Source organism: Toxotes jaculatrix, chromosome 3 (assembly GCF_017976425.1).
Source record: "Toxotes jaculatrix isolate fToxJac2 chromosome 3, fToxJac2.pri, whole genome shotgun sequence".
Classification (NCBI taxonomy): domain Eukaryota; kingdom Metazoa; phylum Chordata; class Actinopteri; family Toxotidae; genus Toxotes; species Toxotes jaculatrix.
The window spans coordinates 18080290-18094454 of NC_054396.1; the positions used below are offsets into that span (position 1 = coordinate 18080290).

Sequence of the window (14165 nt, forward strand, 5' to 3'; positions counted from 1 at the left end):
CAACATGTTTTTCTGTTTTGCTGCCAAATCTAAATGAACCACAGTTGACAGGAAAACAAAGCCATAATTCGAACATGAGTGACTAACAATGCTGCGAACGGAGGGTTTTTTTTGTGAAATGTGTGAGACTGACTGGTAACTCGAGTGTTGCGGGGAGGGAGTGCTGATGGAAAGGCAGACGGTGATAAGACCAAGGGACTTTCTTCTGGGATTGACTGGGGAGCCACCGACAGTTGTGACATCCTTCCAACAACATTTCCACAGTTAATTAAATTGCAAACTAAGCCACAGAGAAAGACATAGTTTAGGATATGCGCTTGATGTGCCACACTGTCTCCAGACAACTTACTACAGGCTCTTTTACAACACAACTGCTGCTGGAAATTCTGGGAACAGATGTCCAGACAGATTTGCTCTCTTTCTGCAGAGCTGAGAAAACTTTTTGTCATTGTTAGATTTAAACAGTTTCATCGTGTTACATAGAAAGCATTTCTTCTTATCATTGCAAGTCACTGTATCTATTTCAGCTGAAAGACTCCTCAAATGCTTTTGCTTTGTATAAACCGTCCGATCTGTCACCGCTTCCAGCGCTTCATCTGTGATACTTTAGGGCCGAGAGTTTGTATCAAGATGGATTTCATTAACTTTAACTTAATTTAGGTGTGTTCTGGCAACAGGCAGATAGTCTAAGCAGAAAGCAGAGTCCTATGAAATAATAGAAACAGAACTAACAAAGAAATGTGGTGGTGGGTTCTGCAGAAATGATCAGAAACCCAATTAGCATTTTGTTTGTTGTTGTTGTTTTTGGTTGGCCTCTCACTTTCTTCTTCTGTCTGTTGTGAACACAGACACACATGCAAAATCTTTCTGTTTCTCTCTCGCGCACACACACAACTGGTTGCTCGCCATCTCTCCTATGTCATTTTGAATTCTTGAGCCACCTGTTTCACAGCCTCATCACAGCAAGTGATGACAGGAGGATGAGATGGGGGAGGAGGAGCAAGGGGAAGGGTGAAGGACAAGGGACTCGGCATAGTCCAGCTAGAGTCGTTTTCAAAAGAGGGCAAATTAAAGACGGGTGTCGTAAATATGTATTTTAACCGCTGTATACTTTCAACTTCGCACCCTACACGGGCACACACAATCCTCTCCTTGACTTAAAACGAGACTAAGAGTCTACGGAGCCATGCTAGCAGCTCCGTGAAGCTGTACTTGGACACACCGTTGCTTTGAGCTAAATGCTAATGTCAGCATGCTAACATTCTCACAATGGCAATGCTAGCAAGCTGATGCAGATATATTTTTTTACTGTATTCACCTTAGTTTAGCATGTTGCATGCTAACATTTGATAATTAGCTATAAGCAAGACTGAGGCTGGTGGGAACATCATTAGTTTTTTTTTAAGTATTTGGTCACAAATCAAAGGACAAAAATTTAAATTTTGACCTGATGGTGGTGCCAAATGAAAGTCAGGGGATCACCAACATTGTCATAATTCATTCTAAGATTTTTCTTTCTGAACCAAAGTGGTGGGTCAGTTGACTGACAGACAGACCGACACTGCTGTCACAGCTAGCACAACTAATAAGGGGTGACGTTTTACTCATATTTTCCATACAAATCTTAAGAAAAAGAGGAAGATTAAGGGAACAGAAAACAAAGAGGAGAAGAAGAATAAGGAAAGGGAGAAGGATGTCTTTGTGGTGCAACAGCGTTTTGTTATAAAGTGCTGTCTTGTAAGCCAACACTTATGTTTTTAGTCTTTCAGAAGCTGAAAACGGACACAATGCAGGGGGAAAAAAGCAAGAAACTAAAAAAAAAGATAAGAAAAAAACATGTTGAGAAGGTTTTTCACATAATTAAAGAACTAGCCTATGACAAAAACACAAAATTCCCATGTATTCCCCGATCAGACCACAGAGGATCGAGTTGAAATACAAAAGCTAACCACTTTTGAGTGTAGTGTAGGAGAAAAGCATAGTCATTTCCTCTCGCTGTCCTCAGTCTCTTTCTCTCTCTTTCTGGCCAGAGACCTGTGGCTGGATGCCGATGAAGAATGGCACAGACAGACCGGACCCTCAGGGGGCCCACGCCAACAACACTGCATGGGAAAACTATTACACAACCCCCCCCAAACCAACCACAGGTAGAATGACTGGGGCACCTTCAACCACAAAGTCATGCTAAATATAAAACCACTGTTATGGTTTGCAGTACATTTTACAGTGAAGAACAAAAAGACAAGAGGCAAAATAGCTGATGTAACGTAATACACGCTCTCCTCGGGTTGATACTGGTGGAGAGAATCCACCAGACTTGCAGGGGACAGGATCAGACCCCGTGGAGCCTGTTAGGAAACAGCTTTAATTCATACCAAATCATCCCACCACAGCTGCCCTCCTCCCTCTGTTCCCAGGCAAGAGACATGTGAGCCAGATACAATGAGACAAACTTGTGTCATTTAAAAAAGGCAGCTGTCCCATTTTTAGCCCTGCAAAGCTCCAGCTGAGTCATAGTCAGCTTCTGTGACAAAAGAGGGAGGAACAAATATGAGCAGAAAAATGACAATCAGCCAAGCACAGTGCGATCTGGGTGGGAAAAATATTCTGGAAGAAAAGAGTGCCATTAATCTTTAGAGTACGACTCAAAAGGCATGCCATGTGTGAGTAATCAAAGGAAGAGAAGTACACACTAAACAGTATTTGCATCGCAGCAGAAATATTTGGCAAATTATAGATTCACTAGCGAGCAACAACATTATCCTCTTTATTTGTTAGCATTACAGTGAAACTGTTGTTTTAGCTCTGCAGTGTCTTGCCTCTTTAATTGTTAAAGTCAACATTTCTAGCATCATGCCAGGCCAACGAAAATAGCAAAAATCCAAAGTATTTTTCTAGTTCGGGTTCACTCACAAACTAACAGCATGTGGTCTGAATGGGAATCTCCAAAGAGGGAGTGGATGTCTCTCCTGCAGGCATGAATGTACGTGAAGAATGATACAGACAAATACTGCTGTTTTTATTAAAAGAAAACACAGAATTGTGGTTTGAAAATTACAGTAACGAGACAGAGTAGCTGGAACTGCTCCAAAAACAAGAGTCTGAACTCAGAGTCAGCATTTTTATTTCAGTTTTTCTGTTACATGAACAGGAAAACGCCTTCTAATTCCAAATAAATCACTGTTGCCCACTGTCATGTGAAATCATTTCATGTTACTGGGCTTCTCTTTTAAAAATAGAAATCGACATGGAAGTATGAGTTAGTTCTCCATCACATTAGTGCTACGTACTCTAACATACTCTAAAATGTTGAATGTCTAACAGTTATGATTGAAAAAGTGTTTCAAAGTAGAATAAATTTGATAATTACCCAACACTAGTAATAAGATGTAACTGTTTCTGTTTTCAGGTGTCTAAAAACAGCCAAAGTTTTCAGGGCCTGATTCAAGTTTTCTTCTCTGTCTGCCAGCTTTGTGATGGAGGTATGACTCTGCGAAGTGCAGTGTTATCTTTTTCCCATTTAAATGCTAATGAGCATTGCTGCCGTACTAGTCAAAGCGCTGCAGAAACAGTGTGAATTTTTAATATCCTACCACACCAAAAGGTAACAGCTCTCCCGGTGAGGTGGAGGGATGAGTACATGTTCCCTCATTAAATTCTACACAAACGATGTGTCCCTCGGAGAGCGCCGAGGGCCATTCTCTGTGTCTCTGCATCCTCTGGCTCTAGGTATGTAGTGTGCATGGTCAATTTGTGTGAGGATGTGTGTGCACTCACATCTGCCTGTGCCATTTAGATGTGTGCGTGCATGCAGATGTGCACAGCAGTGTGTGGGTGCACTTGTTTCTTCACCTCATCAGTAATGAACAGCTGTTAATTGCCTCCCATCATATGGTGAAGCCAGCAGACAGGGGTTAAGGTTGCCACAGCCTGTTAAAAATGACTTTCCATGGCTGCTGCAGTCATTGATGGCAAAAGGTTAGAGGAAAATTCACTGAATGTAATGAAACTCATATGTGAGCGTAGCCCTATCTCTTACACTGCTATGATTTGTATTCCCCACTGGCACCTGTTTCCATGAAAACCACCAGTGTCTTCTCAGTAAATATTAATAAAGTTGTGAAGTATTTCCTTGTTATAGGCTTGGAGTGGATAAATAGATATAAAATAGCTCTTATGTACAATCCGCAGAGAATTAAGAGTGATAACAATAATCTATGCAGTGTTGCCTTCGTGTCCTCCAGGAAAATTTCAGCATTTTTAAATAGATATGTTCAACTTGGAGTCAAACTCAAGTTGTGAAAACTGGCAAGTTTAGTCTGGCTGATAAAAGAGAAGCGTTTGAAGTGAAGTGATGTAATACCTGTGACCAAGCTTCTCAAAAGAAAGAAGAGTTAAATCTCCCACCAGCAGTGTTCAAACTCAGATTTATAAACCTGGCATCTCGTCTATTGAACAAAAAGCTTTAACGGCAGCTTTTTGCAGAATGTGTTGCCTCTGTGGTCTGGCATCCGATGGTGATCTTTGGTTTCAACATTATCTTTCACATTTTACTCCTCAGATAGCTGCTAGAGAAAGCAACGCTAGAGGAAAAACTGGAAAGCATGAGGGACTTTTATGAAGGCGGGCGCTCCTCAAAGCCAGGATTCAATAATTGCTTTCCTCTTGTCTCACGCAAGTGACAGATGGTGAGGCCACCAGAGGCCTGAAGATGGGAATAATATTGTTGATTAAAAAGAAATATAGGAAACAACATGCAGCTGTTGGCTTCGAGACAGAGGAGGGAAGACAAAAAGAGAAAAGAAAAGGAAAAAATAGGAACAGATAGAGCTGGGAAATAAAAAAGAGGATCAATAATGACACAATTAAACTTGGCTGATCCACACACATTTTGATTGGACTTTGTTTAAACTCCCGATATGTGAAATTTGGGGAAAGAGGTTTTATTGTTTTACTGAGTTATTCATGGTGCGTCCTGCGGGGACTGGGAGTCGTGTTCCAGATATTTATGAAAGTTGTTATTTATTTGAAGCTGTACAGTCTGGTGCTCAGACCACCCTTCAAACATGAACGCCCACCTGCATATGTTAAGTCGTTCGCCTTTGTGTGCGGGAAGGAGAGTGTGATGGTTTTTCGAGCTCGTCCAAGATTCAGATGGACTGAAACATGTCAATAATCTCCTGCCTTGTGTGCGTGAGCTTGTAAGAGAGGGGTAATTGTTTCCCAGAGCTCTTTGCTAGTATCAAGGGAAATTTAACACTTTTAATGGCAAATGCTGATGCTGAGTTCTCCTCCTTTCTCTGCTCTGAGCATCAAAGCTTGGAGTCACACCGCAAAGCCGCTTTTGCACAGACTAATGCAATACTTGTCTTTCCAAGGCATCTTTCAAAGGACAGAAAGGACAGAAGAAAGTCACACCCAGAGATCCGGTGTCTTTCAGTTCACTGTGGAGTAATCAGCATAAAGGTGCTTCACGCGCCTTTTTGTAATGGAGCCGACATATTATAAAGGTCTGAAAAAGGACGCAAAGCATACTTACTTTTTTTGACTACATTAATGACAAAACGAATGTGTATATATTGCCAGTCATATGTCAGCTACATGGGTACAAGTAAGTTTCAGTGAACGAATCACATGGTAGATTTTGTGGTAGAGCAGGTTTTATGATCTGTCACTGTAACAATATCGTACGAGTGAATTAACAAAACCAGAAGAAACAGTAAACCAGCTCTACAGCCATGAATAAGTGATAGAACGTCTCCAAATTCCTGTCTGATTTTATACATTTCTGCAGTTGTAGTGTCCCTTAGATGGCATGAAACCTAAGCTACTGTATTTATCATTTATGGAATAATAAGCATGCAAACTGGGCGTCAGCTGCGTTGTGCGTTGACTGGATAAGAAGCAAAATAAGCCAGCGTGATCAGGGGAGGGATCGAGAGAGATTAAAAGATTTAAGGCTCCATTTGCCCATGAATATCTGATGCCTATCTGCGACTCGAGCCAGTGATCCGCTGTCAGGTCCTCGAGGTGTCGGAGAAAATCTACCTTATCTGCATCTGGCCACTTTTCAACAGTTTCTTATGTGAACGCACAAGCTGAATTCCTGTTTTGCTTAAAAGTAAAGGAGCAGCTGTTAGCATCAAATAAAAATGTTTCCTCTCATCTGAAATCATTGTCTGCTTGTTTTTCCTTCTTGTCCGCCTGAGTCAAAATATAGTAAGTGATTCATACTTCATTCAAAAAGCGGACACTGTTCCATACTGTGAGACTGCCAATACCAACAGATACTGAACAATTGTTTGGCTCAGACCGGGCATCTGAATGCCTCTCAGCAAAACTTGATGCTGGCTCCAGTCAGCAAATAAAAATCAGTAGCTGGCAGTCACAGACTAATCAAGTTGTTAAATTAACTTGTTTCTATTTTTTTTTTAAACTGAAAAAGCCATAAAAAGAAGGTTTCCTCCAAAAAGACATCCAAAAAAAATAGTTCTCCTTCAAAAATTCATCAGCCATAGATCTGTAACATGTGAGCTCAGCACTTACAGTCTTGATTGTTGCAGTTTGGAAGCAGGCTGCATGATCATGAATTTGTCATTGTGAAATATTGCTTCCTTCAGACAAAATAAAGCCTACATCACATCACATTAGCACAAGTTTCCATTTGTTCTGTTTTACAGTGAGTATCTTATGGGTATTTTGCATTGTTTGTTCTGTAATGAAGTCATTTTGGGAATATTTAATTTAGAAATGATAAACTGGGACTTCCACAAAAAATTTAACTTAATTAAATGAAACTGTCTACATTCCTTTGCTTGTTTTATCTTAATGTAGTTTTATCTTAAACCTGTATCTTAATTAGTATACCTTTTGCTGTCAAAGATAAATGATGATGGAAATGAAAACAGATTGCATAAATATAAACCTATGAAAGGCTTTAGGTTTCATTTCAATGTTTAATTTCAACATAATACGAATCAGCCTCTGGGCAACAAATCATAATCACATACTATAAGCGTAGAGGTCGCCTAAAGGCAACTTTGTTCCCACATTTTATAGAAAAAAAAAGATATGTGAGATGTGCAATGATAGTTGCTGGTCAGTGGGAAATAAGAGTCTGAGCACATCTGTTGCAAAATGCTTTTAAAGCAATTTGAACGAAATTTAATCAACCATATGGTTGATTAAATTTTTTTTTTCTGTTTTGATTGTAGCAGAAATTTTTGGACAACTCCTCCTCCCGGTGCTGAAGAGACTTCTCCGCATCTCGGTTGGTACAGTTTGTTCTGCACCGTTTTAAGTGAGTTTACCTTTGTGCCCCTGGAGTGTGAGAGGACGCAGAGCAGACTTGGCTTGTGTTAGATTTTGGGGCGGGACGGAGCGCAGAGATGCTAAGGTATAGGTTCCCTCCCCCATGGGTGTGTCCACTGCCGGAAGACCTCGGTCTATCCACCTGCAGAAGACGCTCCCCTGCACAGCACACTTGAGTGCCGCTGCGCACGGCTGAGCGTCCTCTCCGCCACTCACCTCCAGGAGCAACTCTTTGTTTCTAACCTCCTTCAGGGGAAAATACAGAATCTGTTGAGGCGATTTAGAGATCACTTCAACTTAAAGCGGCTGCGTCAAGTTCATTTAAATCCAAGCTTTGTTTGGCTGTGGGATAATCGTGCAGGATCTGCGGCGGATACAGTGATACTCCTGCGTGCGGGCAGAGGAGCTCAGAGGATCTGGGTGGATGGTTTTAAATGTTGACCAGCTTTATCACTGCATTCACTGGACGCAACTAGAAGGTAGGTCACAATGCAAGCGCTGCTTTGCTACATGACAAGTCAAATTAATTGTTTCCATTGAGACAGATAAATCAGCAGGAAGCCACATTTGGTGGAGTCGGGCAAAAATGAACGCTACACGTGCAGGCTCGAGAATTTCAAATATATTTTAAAAGTGAAGTAAGAGGATTTTGTCCTGATTATTTGGAATGATTTATTTTAAGCAACATACTTCCGCTCGCCTGTTTTTTGTATTTTTGGTTTGTCTTCTCTGGCGCGTGGGAGGCTCAAATGAATTACTCTCCCAAAAAGATACTATTTCCAAATGTTGCAAGAGCCAAGAGCAGTATGTGTGTGTGTGTGTGTGTGTGTGTGCGCTCACACATACTGTTGTGTGTGTGTGTGTGTGTGTGTGTGTCTGTGTTTGGGGGCCAACGTGAGTTTTGAAGGACTGAAAGTTTTTACTGCATGTGATGCTTTATCCGCCAAATCTGCTTTCCACAGGGATCAAATGTTTATCACTAGTCCTCTTTACTACTTCTGACAATTTAAAATCCTGTGGCACTCATAAAACTAAACGACACGTGGTTCATGTTCACGTCCTCATAACCCAAAGACCAGTCACGCTTTTATTTTGGTTGACTGTCTGCTTTGGAGTTCTGCCTCCAGGGCGAAGTGGGGAACTTGATCTTAAGCCCTGACTGGCAGTTTGACCTCAGACTCAAGATCCACGTTTACAAGTAGATCAGTGCCCATGCATGGATAATTACAGTAAAACACGGTGCTAAAGTTGTTCTATTGTTTCCCAACGCTTTGGCACGGTCTTTCCTTACAATAAGTTTTTTTTTTTTCGTGCTGGCATTTCGCACCGTTGTTTCACCTCGTCCGCATGCTGAGTCTCCAGATCCTTTTATGGGGATATTATTATCTTCAGCTCTCTTTGTGGCGGAGAGCAGCATGTTGATGCGCTTTGTGGTTTGAGCTGTGCCAGTGCGCGCCAGGCTTAAACAAGCAACCCCGTGTGCGGCTGCTGGTAAAATTCAGCTCTTGCTTTAAAATAGAAGTAACAATTCCTGAACTCCCGACCGGTTTATTTGCCGCATTCACAGACGCGTTTTGTTTCAGTGGGTTATTGTGGAAAGTGTAGATCTGCAGAGAGTGGCGAGGTGTGGGCAGCGGCGGCGGCTCCCTCTGGAAGGAGACCCCGTCCATTCACACTGTTGCCTTCATAGCACACAGAGGTGTGGGTGGTTAGGAAAGGCTGAGGGGGATGAGAGGTTCATCAGAAAATCCACTAACAATGACGAAAACGAATTAATTTAACCAACATTTATCCCTACTCCTATAGCCTTCAGGTTTTATGGTTCAAGTGAAGTTACTTGGCTAAAATGATGGTTAAGCATTTTGTTTCCCCCCATGCTGATTTCCAGCCAATACGCCCAACATATACAGAAGGCTGCATAAAAACAGATCCAGTCTTGGCTATGTGTCTCAGTCCTGTTCTGTTTTTCTTTGTATTTATGACCATAAAGCTCTGTGGGCGAGACTTGGTTTCTGTATTTGGTTTGTGAGGTGAAAGTTATTGACACGCATCCCTCTCTGTCCCTCAGCTCCTGGACTCTCCTTCTCCCCCTGTTAACAAACAGAGGGACAATGTTGTGGGACAAACTGTGCTGGCTGGTGGCCCTTCTGGCCTTGTCATCCGGGGCTCTCGCCCCCTCTAACGAGCCCCTCTCTGCTCCAAGGATCTTCCTTTCCTTCAAAGGTAAGACACTTCTGATACTGCTGAGCCTGTGACCCAGATTGTGTGTTTCTGGGTTTCTCTACACACATGTAGATTTGATTACTGGTGTAACACTCACTTCTTTCATCTCTCTTTGATTTCTTGTTTTGGTTCAATAACTGTAATGGGTAAACTATTGGCACAATCTGATTTAGGGCTCGGCCAGCCTGGTATTTGTTCCTGAGGTTCCTAACAGAGAGTTTGATTGTGTGTTGATGAGAGGGATGAGATGTGCTGCTGATTGTCCTGACTATTCAGGGCCAGAGAATATGTCTTCATTTAATCGCCTGGCTGCTATTAGTTCCCCAAACAGGCCTTTGTGTGACCTCGGCTCCCTTCTGAAATCAAGTCAGATTTAACACTTGGCTGGGCACACACTCAGGGCGCAGATCCAGCATGTTATGAATGTTTGCCAGTGCCACATGAGACCCTGTGTGTGCTGAACTGTCCTGTTAAAATAGGTCTTAGTGGTGCAGGCTCCAGTGCTTTGTCATTCCAGTGCCGGTGTAGTCATCATGTCCATGTAAAGCTCTCGAGGTTTATAGTACCTGCCTCTGAAAAAGATTTTAATAAGCCTCTGACAAAATCCAAGTCTTTTTACGAGATCGCCACGTGTCAAAAGTTTGCTTGAGTACGAACTTTTAAGAGTCAAAGCATTGATGCCACATAATTATAATAGATACTATTGTGGAACATAACACTGTTTTTTTCATGATCTCTATGATCGGTCAAATGTTTCTACTGTGTTTTTGTGGGGGAAAAAAAACAGTCTGTCCTGGAACAGCAGGCATGACTTGCTTGCTTTAATTCTCTTTGTGTTAGTTCATGTTGTGTGCTAAGCTGATGAAAACACTTTTTAACTGAGGGTTTGTCCTCTCTCTGGCTCGCCTCCCTCTCAGATGTTTTTTGCTTACCTGTTTGTTTTCTCTCTCTTTCCTTCCTGAATCCCATCTTTTTCTCTCTGTCTCTAATCGAGCTGGATTTCACACCCGAGTGGTTTCACATTTACTTGGTAGAAAAGAGGTCATTTATTTTCTGTTTCTTTTAATTGACTTCCTTTTTGTTTTTAATGAGTTTTGGAGGTTACTTTATGCCTCACAGAGCAACTTCAGATATCTGGAGACAAGAAATGCACCTAAGCTGTGCATTCCCTAATTGTATTGGTTTTGCAGCGCACTGCTGGGAATAGCTCTGTAATGTGCTTTTATTAATTTTTCATGTGCCAGTGTACTTAACCAAATAATTGGCTTTAGGTTTCATAATATCTGTCTAGTGCTGACATAGTGTTTTGGTTCACCTGTTATAAGTGCCTCCTCATAAAATAATCCAGATAATTTTTAATAAGCGTTTCAATTTTGATGATAAAACAAAATGGCAAGACAAGCTACATATAAAGGCTGCCAACTGTAGCAGCTAATAGAGTCTGCTGCGTTGTAGAGTTTGCTTCTGTCTATGACCCAGCATCAAATGTTTAGCCTTGAAGGCTATGCAGTATCACTTTCCACTGATTATTTGCATTTTTTGAAGCTGGTAAGAGAAGATTTAAATGCTTTTGGCTGAAATCCCAAACTTCGACCCACACTTTGTCTTTGCTTCTCAAATCTTTGACCTCTGTTAAAACAACAAGCGCTGGGTTATATACAAAGATACACACACACACACACAGATTTTTCTCTGTAGAAAAACAATATCTTGTATGATATACAGTATATACAGTATTAGGCATTTCAGACATCTGCTTTAAATATTTTCCTTGTATTAATTGTTAACTTTCAGCTGTGTCTATTTTGTACTGAGATATTTATATTACATGCAAGTATAAAACTCTAAATAACAAGAAGCTGAAGCATTTTCATGCTTGAAAAGCCGGATGAAGATCACTGTAACATCATTGTGACAGAGCAGCTCAAGTTTAATTTCTGCCACAGAGTCAATGAAAATCCTGTACTTTGGTGTTCGGCTTTGCCTTTATTATATGAACTTTATTATTTTACTTTATTAGTATTAGTTGTTTCCTCATTTTCCTTTATTCACTAATCAAATAAACTATACCAGTGAATTTTGTGCTCACAGTTGTTAATTTATGTTCAGCATTAAAGCTCCAAGCCTAGAGGATCCTCACAAGTATCTTTTTACTGCCAGTGCTTTGTAACACTAAAGTTTACAACATAAACAAACACAAGCGACCTAAGCTGATAATTTTGTCTTTTGAGGTTCCTAAAGTAGCTACTGAGTATGTTAGTGCAGGCTGAATTATTAACTGTGATAAGGACCAAGAGAGCAAACAGAGGCTAAGACGAAAGGAATGTCCATGCAAAGCTCGTAGGGATAGATCATCAACTCAGACTTCAAAAGAGTAGAAAAATAGCGCGCACGCACGCACACACACACACTTTCAAAATGCCAGACAATGCATCTCTCAAGCTAAACACTGTGTGTTTCCAAAAAAGGAGAATTAAAAACACCCATAGCTTACTATATTCTCAACTGTAACTTTTTTTTAGTTAGTAAATGTACTGATGTTATTACAAAAAACAAAAGGCCCCATTTGTACAGTTATGTAGGTGTATTCTTTCTCATAAAGACTGCACAAGGCCGGCTTAGATCAGCTGCTGAGAACTCCTATATTTACTTTTAAACAAGGTCTATAATCACATGCTATTTTAGTGCGCAGGGCTCTGGGAGGTTGTGACCCTTAAAACAGAAGCCAGTCACACCCGAGGTTAACTGCCCTCAAACTGTGGGAGAATGGCACCATATTAACAAGTAATAGCTTGTTAGGCTAATCCTCAGGCACATTTGAAAGTGTTTAACTTTGTTTTTCTTTGGCCTCTTTAGTTCTCTGTGGAACACCTGGGCACGACATTCGCTCTGGGAAGAAAGCCTGGAGAGAAAAGACAAAGCCATGCAGGCAGTCCTGTAATTGGACAAAATTCTCAGGGACAATCTTAAGGTTACCTCAGCCTTTGCACTCTCCCCGGCAGTCTTTTTGTCCCACGTAATGGGTCGGTGATTGTCACGCCTGAACAAAGGCCTCACTATCGGCTCATCTCTTGCGACAGTTTGCAGAGTTATGTTCAGAAATGGCAAGATGTCCTCCACCTCTTCATTCTTTGAATAATTAGGAGCTGCTACTGAGTTTGAACTTAACGGCCTGTTCTATTTCTGACTCTACAACAATAGACTTCATCTTCCACAGATTATGTTCTATAGGCAGATTTATGTATATATATGTATCTATAGTACATGGGAAGAGCCCTTTGTCTTCCACAAGTTATTTCACTGAGACATGCCTCTGTGTAGGTGGTCCTGTACTATTGCTGTCCTTTTGACTTCTCTGGTGAAAGAGAAAGTACCACAGTCATAATCATCCTTGTCTTGCCACGAGATATTACACCTTCTCTCTAGATTGTTAGAAGGATACCAAGGCAAAGTTTAAATCCTTGTACCTCGCCCAACCTGCTCATTTATTATTGTGACACTGGAGACAGAGCTAAGTGCCTCAGCCAAGCCTTGCTGCAATCAAGTCTCAGCAATCAATGGGCTGCTGAAAGCTTATCCACAGCTAACCTGTCTGAGCAGATAACCCCTGGCTACTCAGGATGGATCTTTAGTCTGGCCAGTGAAGTCCAGACTAACCTCACAAACAAGGTGCTTCTCTTATATATAGATTAGGAAATCCTACAAAGTCAATGAGCCACCACTAGCTATTTAAATACACATCTGCTAATTGCATCAGTTGCCTCGATCTGTCTCCTCCAAACAAAGGTGAACAGGCTGCGTGGCACCAGCTACTGTGATTGGCTAATCACTGGGGATATTCCAAATGTGTGCAGTCTGCGAGTGCGTTGTTCTCATAACCCAGAAACCCTCCTGCTGTTCAGCTACAAAACGAATGTCATTAATTAGCCGTATCGTCGGAGCACATTACACATTGCACTGTATTATATTACACAAATCACTTCATTTTACATGCATCATCAAAGGTGTTAAACATAATGAGACATGCATTGCACAGAGAAATACACTGGTGATAAACAATGATAACAATAATCAAATATAGTTTAGTGGTGCTGATGTTATTGCTTTGCCTAATGAAGAATTATGTCCGTTATGTTATGATCAGAGACTGTTGCTTCAGAGAGAAGCTTTTTAGATTGATTTTTTTTTCGTACTTGAGGAGTAAGACAGTTTCTCTTATTGTTTATTTTCCTTTGCAGCTGTAGTTAATTAGTCTAACACCTACATTACTGCTTCCTTGTGTGTGGTCTGATATCTAACAATTAGAATGCTTAGGAAGGGCTCAGCCCATAACATGTGCACGTTATGTAATATATTCTGCAAAAGTCACAATGTGCAGACTTTTCAACTGTCTTGTGCATTGGTTATGAAGTTGTTGCACTAATACATGGTATTTCAAAGAAGAAAAGGAAGAATGTAGTCGCATATTTACATTTATGTAACATGTCATTTCACTCTTTACAATATGTTCACAGTAATCCAAAACCTATAACATCCACATTCCATCAATTTGTCAGAAGAAGCCATAGTTTCTTTGTGCCAGTATGGAAAAGTATTAAGAATGTATTTGATTTCCATTACCAGTAAAAAGG

The 14165-nt window shown here is 41.0% G+C and overlaps 1 protein-coding gene across 2 annotated transcripts in view; it reads left to right on the forward strand.

Annotated features, from left to right (window-relative positions):
- Window positions 1-7484: 7484 nt before the first annotated feature.
- Window positions 7485-14165, forward strand: part of sema3fa (sema domain, immunoglobulin domain (Ig), short basic domain, secreted, (semaphorin) 3Fa) — a 48887-nt gene continuing 42206 nt past the window's right edge. For both annotated transcript variants that reach the window (XM_041034424.1, XM_041034425.1), the window contains exons 1-2: window positions 7485-7790; window positions 9380-9534. In XM_041034424.1, coding sequence (XP_040890358.1) covers window positions 9423-9534 — 112 coding nt within the window. In that variant the 5' untranslated portion in view covers window positions 7485-7790; window positions 9380-9422. The remainder of the gene's footprint in view (window positions 7791-9379; window positions 9535-14165) is intronic.